The sequence below is a fragment of the Trichomonas vaginalis genome, chromosome IV, assembly GCF_026262505.1.
Source record: "Trichomonas vaginalis G3 chromosome IV, whole genome shotgun sequence".
NCBI classification, from domain to species: Eukaryota; Parabasalia; order Trichomonadida; family Trichomonadidae; genus Trichomonas; species Trichomonas vaginalis.
The window spans coordinates 16,875,703-16,895,400 of NC_067206.1; the positions used below are offsets into that span (position 1 = coordinate 16,875,703).

The 19,698-nt window shown below is 31.6% G+C and overlaps 5 protein-coding genes across 5 annotated transcripts, besides 6 other annotated features; 3 read left to right on the plus strand and 2 right to left on the minus strand.

Annotated features, from left to right (window-relative positions):
* Positions 1-1,379: 1,379 nt before the first annotated feature.
* Positions 1,380-2,313, plus strand: TVAGG3_0108900 (uncharacterized protein; the record flags this gene model as incomplete). Its single annotated transcript, XM_001316247.2, has 1 exon — positions 1,380-2,297. The coding sequence occupies one exon, from the start codon at positions 1,380-1,382 to the stop codon at positions 2,295-2,297; it is 918 nt and encodes a 305-aa protein (XP_001316282.1).
* Positions 2,314-2,855: 542 nt separating this feature from the next.
* On the minus strand, positions 2,856-4,922 carry TVAGG3_0108910 (uncharacterized protein; the record flags this gene model as incomplete). Its single annotated transcript, XM_001316248.1, has 1 exon — positions 2,856-4,922. One exon carries the CDS (start codon positions 4,920-4,922, stop codon positions 2,856-2,858), a length of 2,067 nt encoding a protein of 688 aa, XP_001316283.1.
* Positions 4,923-5,166: 244 nt separating this feature from the next.
* On the plus strand, positions 5,167-5,748 carry TVAGG3_0108920 (RNA-binding domain, RBD family-containing protein; the record flags this gene model as incomplete). Its single annotated transcript, XM_001316249.1, has 1 exon — positions 5,167-5,748. The coding sequence occupies one exon, from the start codon at positions 5,167-5,169 to the stop codon at positions 5,746-5,748; it is 582 nt and encodes a 193-aa protein (XP_001316284.1).
* Positions 5,749-6,241: 493 nt separating this feature from the next.
* Positions 6,242-6,279: a mobile genetic element.
* Positions 6,242-6,279: a terminal%2Cinverted (terminal inverted repeat of Banshee-A3 transposon ID:TVAGG3_0108930).
* Positions 6,280-7,449: 1,170 nt separating this feature from the next.
* Positions 7,450-7,486: a mobile genetic element.
* Positions 7,450-7,486: a terminal%2Cinverted (terminal inverted repeat of Banshee-A3 transposon ID:TVAGG3_0108940).
* Positions 7,487-7,590: 104 nt separating this feature from the next.
* TVAGG3_0108950 (uncharacterized protein) lies at positions 7,591-7,851 on the minus strand (the record flags this gene model as incomplete). The annotated part of the gene is made up of 1 exon (XM_001316250.1): positions 7,591-7,851. One exon carries the CDS (start codon positions 7,849-7,851, stop codon positions 7,591-7,593), a length of 261 nt encoding a protein of 86 aa, XP_001316285.1.
* A 5,308-nt stretch (positions 7,852-13,159) lies between these two features.
* Positions 13,160-13,255: a terminal%2Cinverted (terminal inverted repeat of Maverick-3 transposon ID:TVAGG3_0108960).
* Positions 13,160-19,698: part of a mobile genetic element that runs on past the window's edge.
* On the plus strand, positions 13,527-14,345 carry TVAGG3_0108970 (phage tail repeat-like family; the record flags this gene model as incomplete). The annotated part of the gene is made up of 1 exon (XM_051223077.1): positions 13,527-14,345. One exon carries the CDS (start codon positions 13,527-13,529, stop codon positions 14,343-14,345), a length of 819 nt encoding a protein of 272 aa, XP_051108063.1.

Below are 19,698 nucleotides of genomic sequence, written 5' to 3' on the forward strand. Positions count from 1 at the left end.
CTGAAACATCCGTTTTGCTATGACCTCAATCACTTTTATTTATTATTTTAAATATTATTTAATTTTATTATTTGAATAGGCCAACTTATATTTGAGAAGCTCAATTTGAGACCACTTAATACATTGAAATATCATAAATATTGAAATATTAAAAAGTGTATTTCAAAATATTGAAATTATAAAAATTTATAATACTGAAATTGAGACAAATTAATAAATTCAAAGTGTTTTTTTTTGAAATAACTCTCAAATATTATTTTTTTAATGATGAATAAATATGATTGCTTTAGTCAATCATAAAAACTAATTTAAGTTTAAAATAATGAAAGGATAATTTGATTGTTTTTTAAAATACAATTATTTTTGATGATTTGCAAGAATCCTTGAAAAGAATATAATATAGGTTCTATTTTTGTAAAATTTATCCAAATCATGTATTACATAAATTACGATTAAAACGATGAAAGAACCAAAAAGTGTGTTTTGTGTTTTGTTGTTGCGTGTTGGATGCGGGATCCTGTTATTTCCGAAATCGACAAAAAATTTGGAAATTTAATTTCCGAAATCGAAATTATATTAATGTTTTTAATATTCTTATATCAAAAGGATTAAAGTTCATTAAGAGAAAAACAATTCTTCTTCTTCAATCTATTGGCGCATTTATTTCTACACGCCAATAAGGAAGGGAAAATTATAAGACGCCATGGTGTCTTCAAAACGCTAATTTTTGATATTTTTAACAACCCTAATTTTGATATCATATTTGAAAAATATACATTTCAAAGTTGACGCAATGCCATAATTATCGCTTAAATATTTTCATAATATAATTATTATTATAGTATAGTAAAATATTAACGATTTTATTTCAACAACAACAAGAAAATAGATGAATGGAAACATACTACATTAGCATGGATTTAGTATCTATTGCGTAAATTTTAGTTATTTAAACTCCATTCAAAATGTATAAATCAGAAATTAGAAATATCCAAAGATCATATGCAGCACTGCCCATTTATTGTATAAGTCATTGCAATTCCTGGCTAATTATATAACATTACTGACTTCTTTTTCTCATTGAAATAATTATCTCAAATATTAGATTGTATTATGGAAGATAGTTGCCAATTGGTGTAACAAATTTAGTTGCACATATCATTTCTTTCATTTCCGGCATGGCGAGCAGTAAGGAAGCATTCAATAACCGTAGGACAATCGAAGAAGAAGGGTGTCATTTTTCATGGAACTTCGTTAACTTGTGGCGAAATGAGAAAGTTACTTCATTTTGGATATGTATTAAATTTAGTTTATATTGGATAAACAATATAATTTTATTCTCAAATTTTGGCGGGAAAATTGAGACTCATTTATTTTTCATGAGTGCTGAAGAAGCAACAGCTCAAGCCAAGGATGTCCAAAAGGAAGAGACTACAAAGCCAGTAGAGGCCAAGGAAACAAAGGAAGAGGCCCCAAAGGATGAAAAGAAGGAAGACAAGAAGGCTGATAAGAAGAAGGAGAAGAAGGAGAAAGCCGAGAAGAAGGACAAGAAGGAAGACAAGAAGAAGGATGAAAAGAAGGAGAAGAAGGAAAAGAAGTCCGATAAGAAGAAGGAAGAAAAGAAGAAAGAGGAAAAGAAGGAAGACAAGAAGAAGGAAGAAAAGAAGGAGGAGAAGAAGTCCGACAAGAAGAAGGAAGAAAAGAAGGAGAAGAAGGACAAGAAGGAGAAGACAGAAAAGACCGAAAAGAAGGAAAAGAAGGAAACCAAGAAGAAAGAAGAAAAGAAATCCGAGAAGAAGACCGAAAAGAAGACAGAGAAGAAGTCTACTAAGACTAAGGCAGGCAAGAAGACAGAGAAGAAGGAAGAAAAGAAGGTTTCCAAGAAGACTGAAAAGACTGAGAAGAAGTCAAAGAAGACCGTTATTGAGAAAGATTCTATCAGAGAATTCATCGTTGAGGCTATCCTTACAAACGTCACAGAGGAAAAGAAGTGGGCATCAGAGTCAAAGATTAAAGAATACGTCCTCAAATACTACAACGGTAAGATTCCACACGGTCTTATCAAGAACAACGTAAAGTCTAACCTTGAAAAGCTTCACAAGGATGGCCTTCTCAACAACAAGAAGAACTCATACCAGCTCTCTGCTAAGGGCAAGAAGACAATCGCCCCAGAAAATATTCCAAAGAGAAAGGAAGTAGCTCGCCCAGTCAAGGCAGAGCCAGCTGAGGAGAAGCCAGTAGTTGTTCAAGAATATGTCAGCAAGTCAGGTCGTGTTTCAAAGAAGGTTCAGCAATAAATTACTCCTAAATTTTTTTATTCATTAATTCAACTCCCTTTTTATATCTTAACCATTTTTCAAGTGCTATGAATAATTACCATAATATCAATGTGATAGGAGGCATGATGAATTCGTTATATTATAGACGTTATGTTAAAAACATAAAAATCAATTGAATAAAAGAAACCTTAAGAAGCCAAGTTCTTGCAGCAAGGTTTACACACATCAAATACAAAATTTATTTTGAGATATATATCTAGTTTACTTGAATTCAAGCTAATCAGATCCAAGTGTAACTCCAATGATCGTTAATTTGCGCATGAAAGCCATAGAATCGATTTCTAGTATATGTTGGTGAATATTTCTAAACTTCCATATAATTTTTTTTTGCATGTGAAACTTTAACGAAAGAAAAGTTAAATCATTAGCATCATCTGTTATAAAAGTTTCATCAATACCAAAGAAATCAGATAATTGAAAAAATGTAAATTCATTATTTAGTGCCAATTTTAAAATAAAAAATTTTGCAAATTAAAATTCAAGACAATGTTTAAAATAAAATCAAATAAAATATTGTTAGGCGAAGTCATCATCGAAATCATCATCTTTCTTATTGTCATCATCTTTCTTTTCGTCCTCAAAATCATCATCCTTTTCGAATGAATCCTTTTGTTCAGATTTTTCGAATGAATCATCGAAATCATCTTTCTTATTTTCTTCTTTCTTTTCTCCATCATCAGAATCGAAATCATCTTCTTCTTTCTTCTTATCATCATCCTCATCCTTTTCGAATGAATCCTCTTCTTTCTTCTTTTCTTCTTCTTTCTTGTCATCCTCAAAATCATCATCTTTTTCAAATGAATCTTTTTGTTCAGATTTTTCGAATGAATCATCGAAATCATCTTTCTTCTTTTCTTCTTTCTTGTTTTCATCGTCCGAACCGAATTCATCATCACTCTTCTTCTTATCATCATCTTCATCTTTCTCGAACGAGTCTTCTTCTTTCTTCTTTTCTTCTTCCTTTTCAAATGAATCTTCTTTGTCACTTTTTTCATCTTTTTCAAATGAATCCTCTTTATTTTCTTCTTTTTCAAAGGAATCTTCCTTATTTTCTTCTTTCTCGAAAGAGTCATCTTTATTATCTTCTTTCTCGAAAGAGTCTTCTTCCTTCTTTTCTTCTTTTTCGAAAGAGTCTTCTTTCTCAAAAGAATTCTCTTCTTTTTCGAAGGAATCTTCATCTTTCTTCTTATTTTCTTCAAATGAATCTTCGAATGATTTTTCATCTTCTTTGTGATCATCATCGAGCTTATCTTTGATGACGGAAGAAAGATTAAGGGATTTAGGTTGTTCTTCTTTGGCTTTAGGAGATTCTAGCTGTTTCTCTTGTTGACGACGTGGAATGTCATCTTTTTCTGGTTTAAGGTTAACTTGTGACTTTTTCTGAGCATTTTTGTTTCTTGAATTTGACTTTGAAGTTTTCGGACGAACAACAACAGGTTTTTCTTCTTTCTTTTGTTGTTTTGGTGAAGAACTTTCTTCGTTTTTATTCTGATATTTCTGCAAAAGATCTCTTCTTTGCTGTTCTGATTTAAGACGAGTTCTTTCTGCGTCTTGCCTTCTTTCTTCATCCTGGCGCTTCTTGTTGTCTTGCGCTGCACGTTCCTTGAGTTGTTTGTCTCTTTGGAACTCCGCATTTATTGATCTGCGTCTGTTTTCTCTCCTGGATTTGATCAATAAGAATTTTTCTTCGTATTCTTGCCTTTCTTTCTCTTCCTCTTCTTCTGTCATCTCTGGATATATCTTGGACTGGAGATCATCAATATCTACCATGTCTTCTTCCTCCATGTTGAGCTCTTTCATGTGATCGTTGAGTTCTTTAACAATTGAAAATAAATGATCGACGTAGTTTTGATGTTTCATCGGATGAAGCTTTTCTTTGAGTCGTAGGTTCTTTATATTGATCTTGTCGTCCATTTGATCGACCATTAAAGATCTCTGCTGTGAAATTTCGTCGTTTGATCTGATTGGTGGTTCGGATTTCTCATGTACCATTCGGGAATTGAGATCATCGAGAACTGCTTTGAGTTCTTTGTTCTTTTGCTGTAAATATTTGAGATTGTTTTCTTTAATGCGAATTTCTTGATATTGAGGAGAAACTGACATGACTGCGAGCTGTTTGATAACATCGTCGTTCTTCTGAGATGCATTCTCAGCTGTTTTGCCTGTTCGCTTGATTTCAATCATTAAGTACGCTATTTCTGATTGAAGTGAACCTGCAAAGGCTGTATTCTGAGCAAGTTGTAACTCTTGTAATTCTTCGTTGAGAGATTGAATGTCTGCTTCTAGTCCTTGAAGTTTTTGCTTCAATTCGTTCTCTTTTTTAAGGTCATCTGGATTTCCATCCAAAAATTGCGCCAAAGCATCTGTGTATCCTTCTCTATCGTTTAGTATTTTTGTTTCTTTATCTAATTGTTGTTTTACTTGGTTATAATTCTCGAGAGATCGATTATATTGTTCTAATGCAACCCTAAATTCGTCAACAAGATACTCTTGTTCATTCAATGGGTTACCACCTCTCCAGTAGAACTCTTCTTTCTGGTATTGGCTTGGAGGACGGGTTGGAAAAGGATCCTTCCGCGTCATATAACGTATTTTGAACTTTACAATCTTTCGATCATAATAGTTAAACATATATGATGTTTATTCAAAATAACACGTATTTTCTTGTTAAACTATGTGCTAAAATCAAAATAATTTGCAACCTATTTCAAGATATTAATTTTTGTGGGCCACACTTCGCTCCAGAGAAACAAACCACCAAAATTATTGAATATAAAACCAAAAATTACATACGAAACATCCTCGAATAATTCATAAAAAAGTGTCAATGTCGGAGCGAAAAATCAAAGTTAAGGGATTAAGCTTTTCCACAACGCAGTTTATGGTCAAACAGGAGTTTGAAGATTGTGGCGATGTCAGAGATGTTGATAAAGTTAAAGATGAAAATCAAGAATGCGTATTTTATGTCACATTTGAAGAGGCTGAGGATGCAGCTTTGGCTGTTAAAAGAATGAATGAAAAAGAGATCAATGGTGAAAAGATTACCGTTACTTTCGAAGGATCTAGCAAGAATTCACGTTATAATCGCGACTACGAAGATGATGACGAAAACGAGAGAAGAGATGATCGAAAATTCAACAAACGTGATGACAGAAGAGATTATGATCGCAGTGGCTCAAGAGATGGCCGAAGAAGTGATGATCGTCGTAACTATAGAAATAATAGCAGAGGAGAAAGAAGAGACGAGAGGTATTCCAGTGACAGACGAAGTGATAGAAAGAAATCACCAAAATATGACGATGATCGAGATTATTCACCAAAACCAAGAGAACTTAGCGAAAATGTTAAAGAGATGTACAACAGCCTCGTTACATTATTACAGGAATACATATCACACTGTTTGAACTAGAAAATGAATTAAATGTTTTTATTCCTTTTTTTGTTACTTGTTTGTATGCTCATACATATTATTATATGACTTTGTTTTTAAATATCTTATAGATGTGTCATTTTATTAACCTTTTCCAATATTATTGTTGGGAATTTTTTTGTTTGGAAATGAGATGTGCCTCGACCTAATTTTTTGGATTTGGTGACCAATATTGAATTTATAATACACATGCGCCATGTAGGTAAATAGAAGATTCATTCCCACCTTAGATCCAAAAATCTATTGTATAACGTTTCGAAATTTGTCGGGTTCAAAATATGATCTTATAGCTTCTTTTCTGGAACAAAAAGAAGGATTTTTGATATCGGAAAAAAGCTCGGGTTCGAGTCTGACATTATTATTTTTAATTTTTTTTTGTATGTACACATGAAATGTTTCAAAATTATAAAATTATAAATCGCATACTAAAGACATACAAAATCAAAAATAGAAGAAACAGAAAAATTAAAATTGTTGTAAACAGAAATTCATCAAAAGTGACACCTCAGAAAAGCTAAAATATTGAATTTTTGGAACTGTTGATAGAGCACGTTTTTAAATATTAATTAAAGTAAATGTATATTTTGTAAAGATTCTTTTTAATAAAAAAGTAAAATTTTGAAGAAGAACACAAAATCTTCTGAAAAATAATATCACATAAACTCATATTATTTTCTAATATATAACTATTTTATATAAAAATCAAATTCAATGATCTTAAAAGCGAAGGATAAACCTCAAAAATTACGAATATAATAAGTGGGAATATAATGCTTATCTATCATAAAATACGAAATATCAATTTTTGCTTGACGCCTAATTTTTGACGACAATTAGCAAAAAATGTTAAATGTTAACACTCAGTCCATTTGAATATGAAAAATAAAATTGACTTTGATTAAATGTTTTTATTTATCATGCAATTCTTCTTGCGACCAAAGATTTGAATAAAATTTCAAAAAATAAGATAGCTTAAAAAATAATATAGGTAGTGTTTACTAATAGATGAATAGTATATAAATTCTATTAAAATGGATTTGATCCAAAAAATATAAAACCAAAAATAATTGTTATAATTTAAATGAAGAAGTAATTGAAAACGATTTTATTTATTCAAATTTTATATATTTTTTTGGATCAAATCCATTTTAATAGAATTTATATATATTCATCTATTAGTAAACACTACCGTATATTATTTTTTAAGCTATCTTATTTTTTGAAATTTTATTCAAATCTTTGGTCGCAAGAAGAATTGCATGATAAATAAAAACATTTAATCAAAGTCAATTTTATTTTTCATATTCAAATGGACTGAGTGTTAACATTTAACATTTTTTGCTAATTTGTCGTCAAAAATTAGGCGTAAAGCAAAAATTGATATTTCGTATGGTTTTATGATAGATAAGCATTATATTCCCACTTATTATATTCGTAATTTTTGAGGTTTATCCTTCGCTTTAAGATCATTGAATTTGATTTTTATATAAAATAGTTATATATTAGAAAATAATATGAGTTTATGTGATATTATTTTTCAGAAGATTTCATTCTATATGCCTATGAAAAGTACTCTCAAAACTAACTTTTTCCTAATTATAATTAAATCTAGAATATTGTATTATGCTTAGTATTATTTCATTTTTCTCATTCAATTTAGAATTTACAAATGTCAAAAAATTGAGAGCTGTCACCTTTGATGAATTTCTGTTTATTACAAAATTAAAATTAAAATTAAAAAAATTAGTAGATTCTGTTCCTGAACCAGTTTCTGAAGATTCAGAACTATAATTACAATATTGCCAAAAGATTAATATTATGTTAAGAAGCCATTCTCATAAAATTAAGATGAGAATTATTTGATAATTCTGTATACATAGCAAGAATTGTGGCAATCACTTTTTCTAATCCATCTTTTGGTGCAAAGAAGTAATTAGATGAAGGTTCACGTCTTTGATCGATTTGATTAACACCATCTGACATTTGATTATTTACAATTGCAAGATAAAATTGAACATTAATACGGAACGCCATTCGAAGCAATTGTATACTTGATCGAATATCAAGAACTGGATTCCTCATTGCCTCAAACTAGAAGGCAACAGATGCAATATAAATTGCCAGTGGAAAATACATATGAAGGAGGCATGTCAGAAGCGTGTGGATAGAATAAATTGCCAATAGATATTCGTCTTGCATAGAATTGTTATCTCCTCTAACTAAAAGAGCATCGCCTAAATCAATAAACTGTAACAAAATATCAACGCCTATGACACAATTTGGATCATTAAAAGAAACACATAAATGCTCTGATTAGATCTCAAAAGTTGATCTACTGTTCTTTCTATGGTGATTTGGATCAATAATGTAAGCAGTTTCTCCATCGCATGTAAATTTCAAACATCTTTTATAGCATTCATCGATATCAGGTAAAGAATCTTGAAATGTATCAAAGAATTTTTTCTGCTTTTTGTGATAGCCGTCATCACCATCAGTAACAATATAATGGATTTGGAAATGCTTTTTTGCTTCTTTGGCAAAATTTTTTATTTTTGGAAAAACTTCATATTTGCACTTTCCATGACGAAATGGAAATGTCCAAGAATTGACCTGGGAAGATCAGCATTTAGTGGCATGAAATATAATGTGAAAATATAATTGCACTCTATATCAGGTTTGCATCCTGACCATTGATCAACTTGGCCTGCATCTATAGCAATTGTTCCATAAACTTGATCTGTGAAAATACGATTTTCTGTTTCAAATGATTTATTTGTTGGATAACCTAAGGTATTAATAATACTTGAAAGACCTCGGCACGATGTAAGTGCCTTTTTGATTATTGACGCTCTTTCATCATAATGACGTCAAACAGTTGATTCTGATGGGATTGGCAAAACAGCTGTTACTTTTTCCAATGATTTTTCGCAAGAAAACATAATGTCATATGCAAATTCATAAGTGGGTGGATCAACTATCACAATGTAAAAATTGTTATTTCAATCAAAAGAAAATGCTAATGATTCACATAATTTTTTTACAAATATTGAAATTTTTTTAAACAAAACTCCTGAAATTAAACCTTTATCAGAAAATTTAGAACCGAACAAACTACAAAACATAAATACTAATAAATTTCAAAGTAAGAATATTAATAAATTTCAAAATTTACTTTTGCTTTTTCCGACAGAACTCAGGTTAATCAGAGTATTCCGCTGGCAAATATGCTAACAAAACGTCCAGGCGTTAAAATTCCAAATGAAATTTTGGATCTTCATATTATGAATTGTTATTTTAATGCTATAGGCTTTGAAAAATACGTAAATATTATGTCATTTGATAACAATTACGTTCCGTCACAGTTTACATTATTTGAACGGCAGTTGGAAATACTGCCAGAGTTATAGGAGTTTGTCCTCGCTCTGATCGCAGAGCTCGATAATATATATAAAGAAGATGAGGAAGTAATAGCTGCATATGACGGGGCGTATTCCGGAAAACGTCATGCCAATAGTGCAATTGGAACATTGATAAATCAATTCCGAAGGTATATAAGTTTATTCCGAATTGTGATTAAAGCAGATCAAATCCCCCGTTTTAAAACAGTCATTTTCAAACGAAAAGATTTTCCATCAACTTTAATGGAAGTAGAAGCGTTAACTGATTTAACAAAAATCGAAAAATTTCACTCAATTACAGCATTTGTTTCGGATAATAATGCAAAGGCAGGTAAGGTCGTTGCAAAATCAGGCGCCCAGTGTTTAATTTTGAAAGATGTTAACCATACTATTTTGCATAAATTTACAAATGACAAGTTTGATTTTCTCGAAGAACGATTTCGAGAAATTATGAAATATCCTTGATTGATTATCAGTGAGAAAAAAGCCAAATGGCAGGGTCTAAAAGAAGAATATTCAACTTCTAAAGACAAAGATTTGATAAGTAAAATGATAGATGAAACAACAGTGTTATTTGATTTTATAAGAAGAGGCCGCCACACAACTTTCAACGAATACTTTATTGCCATGAAAAGCAGATATCTTGAAAAAGATAAAAGCTGGATTATTGGATATATTGCAAGATGCTTTGTCCAAAGAATAAAGGTATTTTGAATTACAGTAGAAAAGTTGAACAGACAAAGCCTAATATAAGTAAAATCAATGTGAAAGAAAACTTCATTCCAGGAATTCAAAACAGAAAATCCTATTGCTTTTTGATTGTAATTGTCCAGCTCTATACTTTTTGTCCAGAAGTGACATCAATTGTAACTCCGCTTTTAAAAGAAACAGTAAGAACAATAACTGACACAGAAATCCTTGAAGATTTAGAGCTTTATGATATTGAAAAGGCTAAATTAATAGCTGGGCATCTCCTAGTACTCATTAACGGGGATTTAGAAAAATATTCGATTTGGATATCAATGCAATCAAACCAATCATTATCTTGTTCCTCTAAGATTTAAAGAAAATATGGACTTTAGATATAAAATTATTTCAATCATCGTAAATCCTCTTTTTAAAATGAAGATGCAAAAGTTGGCCATTTCTGTATCTTTACAAAGCTTCCCAAAGGAAATTGGCAATTACTCGATGATATAAAATATGAATTTTTTTCTGAATTCAAATAACCTGCTGAAGTTGCAAAATGAACTTCTGGTAGAATCTTCTATTGCATTTATTCTCGAGTTGATAATTCTGAAACATATTCATGCCTTGAATAAGATAGACTTTCGATAAAAAGGAAATTAAAGGACTTATTGAATGCATTTCGATAATTTATAGGTCGTTCAGTAATTGCTTAGCATCTCAATACACAATTAAGATATTTCTATTCTGATTTCATATTAATAATTTGTAATGATTGTAGCCTATTGTATTTTTAACATCAAGTCTCAAATATTAGTTCATTTTTCCTATTTTGTTGTGTTCATATTTTGCCTCCTGAAAACTTTGTTAACAATGAAGTAAAAAATCATAATGCTTATCATCTAAAATTTTTGAAACATAAAATTAGAATTTCTATCTTTGGGAAGTTTATTTAATTATTTCTTCTCCAATAACAATTTTAAATAAGAATTATATAAACATTATTTAGCTACTATTAATAAAGTTTATAAACATGGAATTAGAACAGAAATATCATATTCAGGTATGGAGATGCTAAGCAATTACTGAACGACCTATATTTGGAATTCTTGATAGATTACTATGTGAGTATATACAAATAGATACTCCTTTGATAGTAGTATCTTATCATATAATTAGTTTCTTGATTGGAAATAATCTCTTCAGCTAGATCACACTTTATATGAAAGCTACTTAAATTCTCTACCCTTAAGGGAAAAAGTCAGTTTTTTGATTTTAAAAAAGCAGGCTTTTCATCAGGGGGACTCATTCGCTTCGCTCGGCGTCCTCCTGATGAAAAGCTTGCAATCAAATATCGCTTTAATTTTAAAAACTCCAATCGGGGAGAATTGAAATCCCCTATTGGAGTTGCCCCTAATTTATTTGAAAGTAAATTATCGAAGTATTGAATTTTTTGATGGAACATTTTTGTATTATTAGGTAAAATTGTTTGAATCCTTGTTTATTAATAAAGTGTATCCTTCAAATTGGAAAGATTCGATAGTGTTTCTGGAAATTTCTGAATAAGAAATAAATGTTTATATTTGATGAATATGATGAGAATTACTCAAATAGTATTTGATATTTTCAATCTTCATAGAGCTTTGTTTAACAATGTTGCAATCTTGAGAGGAGTTTGATCGATTTTACTTTAATATTGATTAATTGAATTTTGATGAACTATATGAAAATTAAGTGGAATTATATCTCATTTAATATTTTAAATATAATAATTTTTGAACTTATGACTTGTATTGCATTCCTTTAATCTCTTTTTCACTAATTTTAAAATTTTCTTCAAATTTTCTATCCCCAATTTCATTTTTTCTTTTCTGGATTTTTTGGATTTTTATTTGATTTTCTGCTGTGACTTTTGGCATTCTTTTCACTTTTCTATGTGTTTTTCACAAATTTATCTTCATTTTTCTGGGCATTTTTTTCTTAAGTCTAATTCTTGGTGCAATCGAATTAAAGAAACCAGGCTCTCTCTTTTCTTTTTCTTCATGAGGGCCTGGTTTTTACTCTCATCTTAATTGCTTCATCAGAAATTAATGTTGTATTTGAAATTATTAATTTTGTTGCCCAAAGTCTCGTTTCTCTTTCAAGATCAACATAATCTCGAGTTTCTACAAATCTATTGGATAAAATTTTATCTGAGGAAAGAGGAACAATTCCGGCAGTTCGAAAAGATTTTTGAGCTATTTCAATATCAAGAACAAAATTGATATTTGGTTATGGTATTGTGTCCATATTTTCTTTATTGCCAATTCTTGCGGATTTTTGCATATAAACCACTATATTTGTTACTTTCATCTTATAAATTAATAAATATTTGTATTAAAAATTGAAAATTTATATATATTTGAATTTATGAAAAATGCAATAAAATATGCTAAAATGATTTTTTCATATTTTTAAAATTAATAAAATAAAATATAATTAGATTCTGAGTAAATCCAAAATAATATCAAACTTTTATTCAATTTGGAAAAAGAAAACGGCATCATTTTTTAATATGCAAGCAATCCCATGGTTGGAGCTAGCTAAGATCGGCATCAGAGAAGAACTCAAAGTGAATTTTCCTTACAGACGGAGAACAGTAAAAGGTTCAAGACATAGGTTAGAGACAGTGATGGTTAAATTCAATTTTTGCTCCACTTCTATATGATAGAAGTGGAGTAGCGACGGGCAAAAGTATTTTTTTATTAATTTTGCTAATAAATTTGCAAATTTATGACTAAAACTTTGAACTCTTACTATATTTGTAATTTTGCTCCACTTCTATATGATAGAAGTGGAGTAGCGACGGGCGGAGATCTTCATATGTCGACACTTAAGCGAAATAATATGTTTCTATACTTTATTTTTTATCTAAATAAAATCAATAAAATAATCCCTACATAAAATATAAACTCTAAAAATAGTTGAAACGTATGAAGGAATTTCCCTGTCAGAAAAAATACTTTACAAAATGGGTGTCAAATTTTTGCGCAAATATGTTACTCTCCCCTGGACTGTTTCCTTCAAAATTTTTATTTTGGCCTTTAGTTCGTATTTCCTTTTTAATTGAACCTTTAATTGATATCATAGCCAATTTTATATCTGCATTGTCAGAACTTGTGTCATTATTATAATTTTTCTCTGGGCTTAATAAATTTATTATATCCAAAAATTTTCCTTTATGAATTACAAATAAAGAATGCAAATTTTCCCAATCGGTGCAAAATTGTTTAAATAATTGATCAATAATTAAATTTTTAAATAATAAAAAAAAAAAAAAAAAAAAAAAAAAAAAAGGTAGTGGGGCTTCCAGGCACTTCGTGCCTTCTAGCCCTGAAGATGTTTAGGAGAAATGAAGTTTTGAGGACATACATGACTGTGAGTTTTATTTACGACAAGATAGAATATGAGAGAGGTCCTATAAACCGGACAAGTAAGGGTCATATAAACATCTGTCATTTTACTCAGAATTTTACTCAGAATTCAATAAAAATATATTTTAGGGTAGAAGGTTAGATATAACCTCTTTTCTAACCTCTTTTCTACCCTCTTGAATTTGTCAAGATTTCTTCGTAAATGTTTTGTCACTTTTCTGTCACTTTTCAGGAAAAAAACATTTTTATTGTATATAAAATGAATTTTACAAAACCACCGTTACCCTTCTTTGGAAATAAGAGTAGATGTAAAGATATTCTATTGAGAGAACTTAAGAAACTACCGAATGGTCTAACATTTGTAGATTTGTTCGGTGGAAGTTTCTATATATCCCATCTGTGCCATACTGTATTTCCTGACTCAAAGATTATATGCAATGACTTCGACAACTATATGAACCGTCTCAAACATATACCAGACACAAACAAAATATTGAGTGAGTTGAAAGAAAAGATACCTATAGGTAAGATGGAACGTATACCATTAGATAAGAAAGATATTGTCAGAGAGGTTTTGAAAAAAGCAGAATATATAGACTGGGATAGTATATCTGCTAGACTATTATATAGTGGTGCTATAAGAGTTCATGACATTGAAACACTTATGTCAAAAGTTTTATATCTTAACTATACAAATGTTTTCAAAGAGGACATAGAAAAATATATTGAGGGTATAGAGTTTGTGAGATGTCATTGGACAGAGTTGTATGAAAAATATAAAGACAAGGAAAATGTTTTCTTTATAGTGGACCCGCCGTTCTATAACACATGGGATTTTCAATACCAAGTAGACTGGACTTTGAGAGACTCTTTAGAAACTTTAGACGTTTTACATAACCATCCATGCTTTTACTTTACATCCGATAAAAGTGGTTTGGAAAGTGTCATGAGATGGTTAGAGGACATACATGACTATGAGTTTATATATGACAAGATAGAATATGAGAGAGGTCCCATAAACTGGAGAAAGTGTCATAACAAAGAAATTTTATTGGTAACTAAATGTGGTTTGAAATAGGACTACTTGTTTTAGGTTTTTTCCATTGTGTCATTTATTTATTTGACGTGGCAGAAAAGTACAGAGAATATGAAGATGAACCAATGCCTGCAAATGTCCAGTATATGTACTCGTAAGAGATATTTTTATCTAATATTAAATGGACGCACAGAACTTAGCGAATGCACAGCAACCTGGACAACCAAACCCAGAGAATATTCCAAATGAAGTTAGAATACAAACTGCAATGGCAAACTATGGTCAAGTGCCAACAGATGTACAAATGCAAACTGCCATGTCAAATGACGCTGCGTTAGGTTTGCCACCATGGTATGCAAATATGAGATGGAAAGAGTTTTTATACAAACCCTGAAGTGGGATATAAACAACTCTATGCAGATGACGCGAACACAGGAGTTGACCCAGAGTATGTTTTCTACCAGAGGAGAAAACAGAATGTATGAGCTCCAGTTAAAGAATGCTATGGAACTCAACAGGAAACGTAAGAGACTAGGCGGACATTAGATTTTTACATATAGTAAAATGGGTTTCTTCAGTAGTATTGGAAACTTCTTTCGAAATGTTGGAAGAGGTATATGGAATGGAATAAAAACCGTAGGAAGAGGAATTTGGAACGGAGTCAAAAATATTGGTAAAAGAGTAGGTCAGTTCGTTGGTATTATACCTAAAGACCGAACCAGAAGAACAAGCTCCTGTTATACAACAGCCTGAACCTGCACCACAGTCTAGTTGGCAACCAAATCCAACACCTCAACCGTATTAAAAAGTTATATTTTTACCGTTCGATAGTAGTTGTATATGAAACTAAGTTCTAAGTAAAACGCATGGTATAATGGAATTATTCTTTTTCTTCCATCTGTAGTAAACCATACTTGAAAGTCTGAAATACTTCCACTCGGTGGTTCATATAGCTTTGTAGGTTTTTCGTAAAAGTCATTTGCCAAGCATAAGAAAGAGTTTTGGGCGCCAGAAAATGAAGCATGAACAATAATAGCAGCTGGGTCGAAAACATCTTTAAATAAATATGGTTCATCTCTTGCATATCGACTGTAAATATTTGCTAAAGGAAGTTCGACTTTCTGATTTAACATTCTTTGCAAATAATACCCATGACATTGCAGTGAATTCTGTATATATTTGTTCGTCTTTCTTTGGATTGTCTTCGTAGATTTGAAATGACACTTGTGAATTTTGTTTGTCATATACAATTCTCACATAAAGTGTGCTCTCGGTATTTGCATATTCATCAGCATATTTTGCATAACATGAATTTATTTTATCTTCTATATTTTTTAACGCAGTCTGTAGAGAAGATGAAAGGTCAACTTGTATTAGCTCAATTTCTTCCCACATTTTTCGTTTCCCTTCAGATATATAATCTATATGAAACCTTACAAATAAATGGAAAACTTTTATCTTCTACAGACACAAACTTCATTCTACGAAAGCCAATAGCTTTTGTGACAGATGGGTCTCTTAACCATCTTAACGGGTAGTCAAAACGATAGCCTTCATGCTTTACGGTCTCTGTCTCAAACTTTTGACCGACATTAGTAAAAAGTTCATCTAATGGTTTAGTTGTAGCAACTCTTGAATTTTCTTTTTCTATTGGAAGCATATTTTATCTAGAATAAAAATGTCAAATGAAACAGCGTCTATGAGAGAAATAAAACACAACCGACAACTCATTATACAAGCTCTAAATAAGAACACAACAAACTTTTCAAACTATTCTAAGATATCTGAGTCATTGAAAGAAGGAAACTTAAAACTGACATTAAACCCATTGACAGACGAGTTTCTATTTCAAGACAGTAAGAACCATACTGTTTGTATAAATCCAACAAAAGGAACTTTAAACGAGAAACCTATAGATGAACTTCTTTTGAAAGCAGATGTTGAAAAGAAAGCTGACAAAGAGTATGTAGATGCAACAAGAGACTATATTCTCGCATGGACAGATAGAACATACCCACAAAAACATCATACACATAACATCTATGACGTAGATGAACTACCAGAAAAGTTAGATGACAAGGCAGATAAAACATATGTTGACAATAAAATGTCAAGTGAAGTGACAAGAGCTGACAAAGAATATTCTAAAAAGACTCATACACATACCATTGCAAATATTACAAACTTACAAGAAACCTTAAACAAGAAAAGTGACGTTGGACATACACACGATTTCTTCGCAACTGTTGGTATAGAAAATATTGCAGGAACGGTTGAAGAACCTGATGGAACTAGTGGGGATGTATTAAATTGGAAACCTCCTAACTTTCCACAAGGTTTAACATCGGAGGATGACATAACAACGATGAAAGACATTAAATGTAGAAATGTCTATGTCATGGAGGATGAAAACAAAGTTAAATTCACTGCTCAAGATTTATATGATAAGAAAGCTGACAAAACAGAGCTTCAAACGTTAAAGACAGAAATACTTCAAACCATTTACCCGGTTGGTTCTATTTATACGTCAATGAACTCTACCAGACCAGAAGTAGTACTTGGTTTTGGTACGTGGACTCAAATAGTCGACAGGTTTTTGTATTGTGCAAACTCTTCAAAGGAAACAGGTGGAAGTAAAACGATTTCAGGTGAAAACTTACCTGCGCACAGTCACTACGTAAGTTTAACTACATCTCGAGAAGGTGGGCATAGGCATAAATATTGGGATTGGACAGGAATGACAAAAGGTAAAGGATATGATGTTAAAGACAACGTTCAGTTTGCTATAAATTGTTACTTGGATAACACTGAGGTAGGAGGAGACCATACACATTTCGTTTCAGGGTATACGCAAACAACGGGACAAAGTAAAGACTACATGCCACCTTACATGACAGTTTACGCATGGTATAGAAATGCTTAGTCGTCATTTTCAACTTCTTTAGCATATTCGTCAGGAGTTGTCTTATATTTGTTAGGAACTGTCTTTGAAAGTATACCACCTTGAACCTTAACGTTTGAAACGAGGTCTGACAATAGTAGTTTTATCTTCTGCTTGCAGTCTGTACATTTTGCCATGTTTGCCTAAAACTTCATAATATTCTCTTGTATACTTTCTTCTATTTTTACGAACAGACGAATGCGAGTACCTGTCGAGTTCCCATTGTTGTCATAGTCAATAGTATTTTCATATGGGTCGCGTTTAGGTATTTCTATTTTTACTTTGTCACCTTTCTGAAGTTTGAAGCCTGGCATTCTTTCTTGTTTGTCTCTTTTGACTAAATTATTAAATATATAGTCTTTCTCTAAGTCAGGGTTGTTTTTCATTTCTTCAGGGAGTGGTTTCCCAAACCTTTTTGTTTACGGCTATTGTAAATATTTAAAACTTGTCTCATCTTTGCCATGGAGAAATGTCTATACTTGTCGTCATATGACATTTCATCTACCTCGCCGCCTTGTGGTTGGTTTAAGTCTCTTAAGATTTTTATACAACTGTCAATGACACCAAGAGCAGAATGGTTTTGGTCGACAATGAAATATTGGTTTACATTTTTTGAACGCAGATAGTTTTTAATATCGTCTGATTTGAAAGAACTTTCACAGTCAGATGTCAGTTTTGTTGGATGGTATTTGTCAACGAATATTGTCAAAGCAGTTTTCACATCTAAAATATTTTTGGACCATAATGGTATGGCTTCACAGTATCTTGTGTTTTTGACCAACAAATATTAGCCAGTATGGTGGTCCGTCTTCTCTATACCTCGGAATGTTTTCCAAGATATCCATAAACCAAGCATTTGGTGTTGAACTAAAGATTTTTACCATGAGTGCTTTCTTTGTCGCTTTAGAAACATAGGGGTCCTTGTTTGGATTCGTCATTTTTTACCCTATAAGAAATGGGTTTATTTGGCGCATTAGCAGGAGTCGCATCTAGATTTTTGCCCGCAGTTGGAACAATAGCTAGAGGTGTATTTGGAGTTGGAAGGAAGATTTTGAGTACATTAGGTATACTGAAAGAGAAAGCACAACCTATTATACAAACTGTACAGAAAGGTTGGGAGGTAGCACGAGATGCAGCAAATCTTATTCCAAATCCTGAAACAAGAGGAAAAGTTCAAGGATGGATGGACAATGTAGGAAGAGAAGCAGGAAACTACTATAACAAAGCAAATGACTACTATAACCAAGCAGGGCACTATATGGACCAAGGTGAAAGATTCTTTAACAGAGGATATAACCATGCACAACAGTGGGTAAACAACAACCAACCGCAACCGCCTCAAACGTGGGGAATGTAAATTTTTTACTGAGATGAAATGAACAATACAGCATTGAGACAAATGGGTTCAAGATGGATTTGTCGGCTTCCAGCAGTTACACAACCACGTGTTTGTCAAGTTCTTCCTATACCTCAGGAAGTTTTAGACCGACTTAAAAAACCTAAACACCAGTTGAAAACAAACCAAACTAAAATTTTTTACTGAGATGAAATGACCGAAGAAGTTGAAACGGTAGATTTGACACCACAAACAAAAAAAGTTCAGAACCATTGTCAAAACCTGTCAAAGAACTTACAGATGAAGAGAAAAATTCAATAATAGAAAGTGCCAGGTCTGGAAATACAAACCCTAACTACAAAGTCACTTTTCATAGAAATGGAACGGCTAGTATCTCAAAAAAGAAACAGACTCTCACAAATAAAATATTGAAGTCTGAAGGAGCTTTCGAGACAACAGATGGAAAAGTTTACTTCACTGACGAACAGTTCATTATAGAACATCTCATTGACTTAGAGTCAAAATATTCTAAACTTTACAACAAACACAAAAAGTTGAAAGGAAAACAAAAACAGATGGCATATGATATTTACGAAGATGTTGACAACACAACCATACCTGCAAGTGAGGTAAAGTCAGAGGAACCAAAAAGTGACGAAAACCAATAGAAGAAGGTGAGCCAAAAACTGAAGATAAACCAAACCAAAGTTTAGTCTCCAGACTAAACCAAGTCAACCTTCATTAGCTGGTATGGGTTGGCGTCAAAGACTTATGTAGCTGGTGTTATGTTAAGTAAAGGAAAAAAACATTTTTCAAAAAATATATTTTTTATTTTTATAAAAAATGTACGCTGAGTTTGTTGAGAAGGACCGTTGGGAAACTTGTTTGTTAGATGAGAAATATGAAATTCACTGTTGTGAGTCATTTGAAGTCAAAACAAAAGACAAAAAGTTTTAAGCGAATGGGAGCAAAATGACGGATATGCTAGGATGAGGATTGGTGGAAAACACTATTTTAAACATGTTGTCATTGCAACTCATTTTATACCGAATCCTAACAATCTACCTTTTGTAGACCACATAAACCATATAAGAAACGACAATAGACTTGAAAACTTA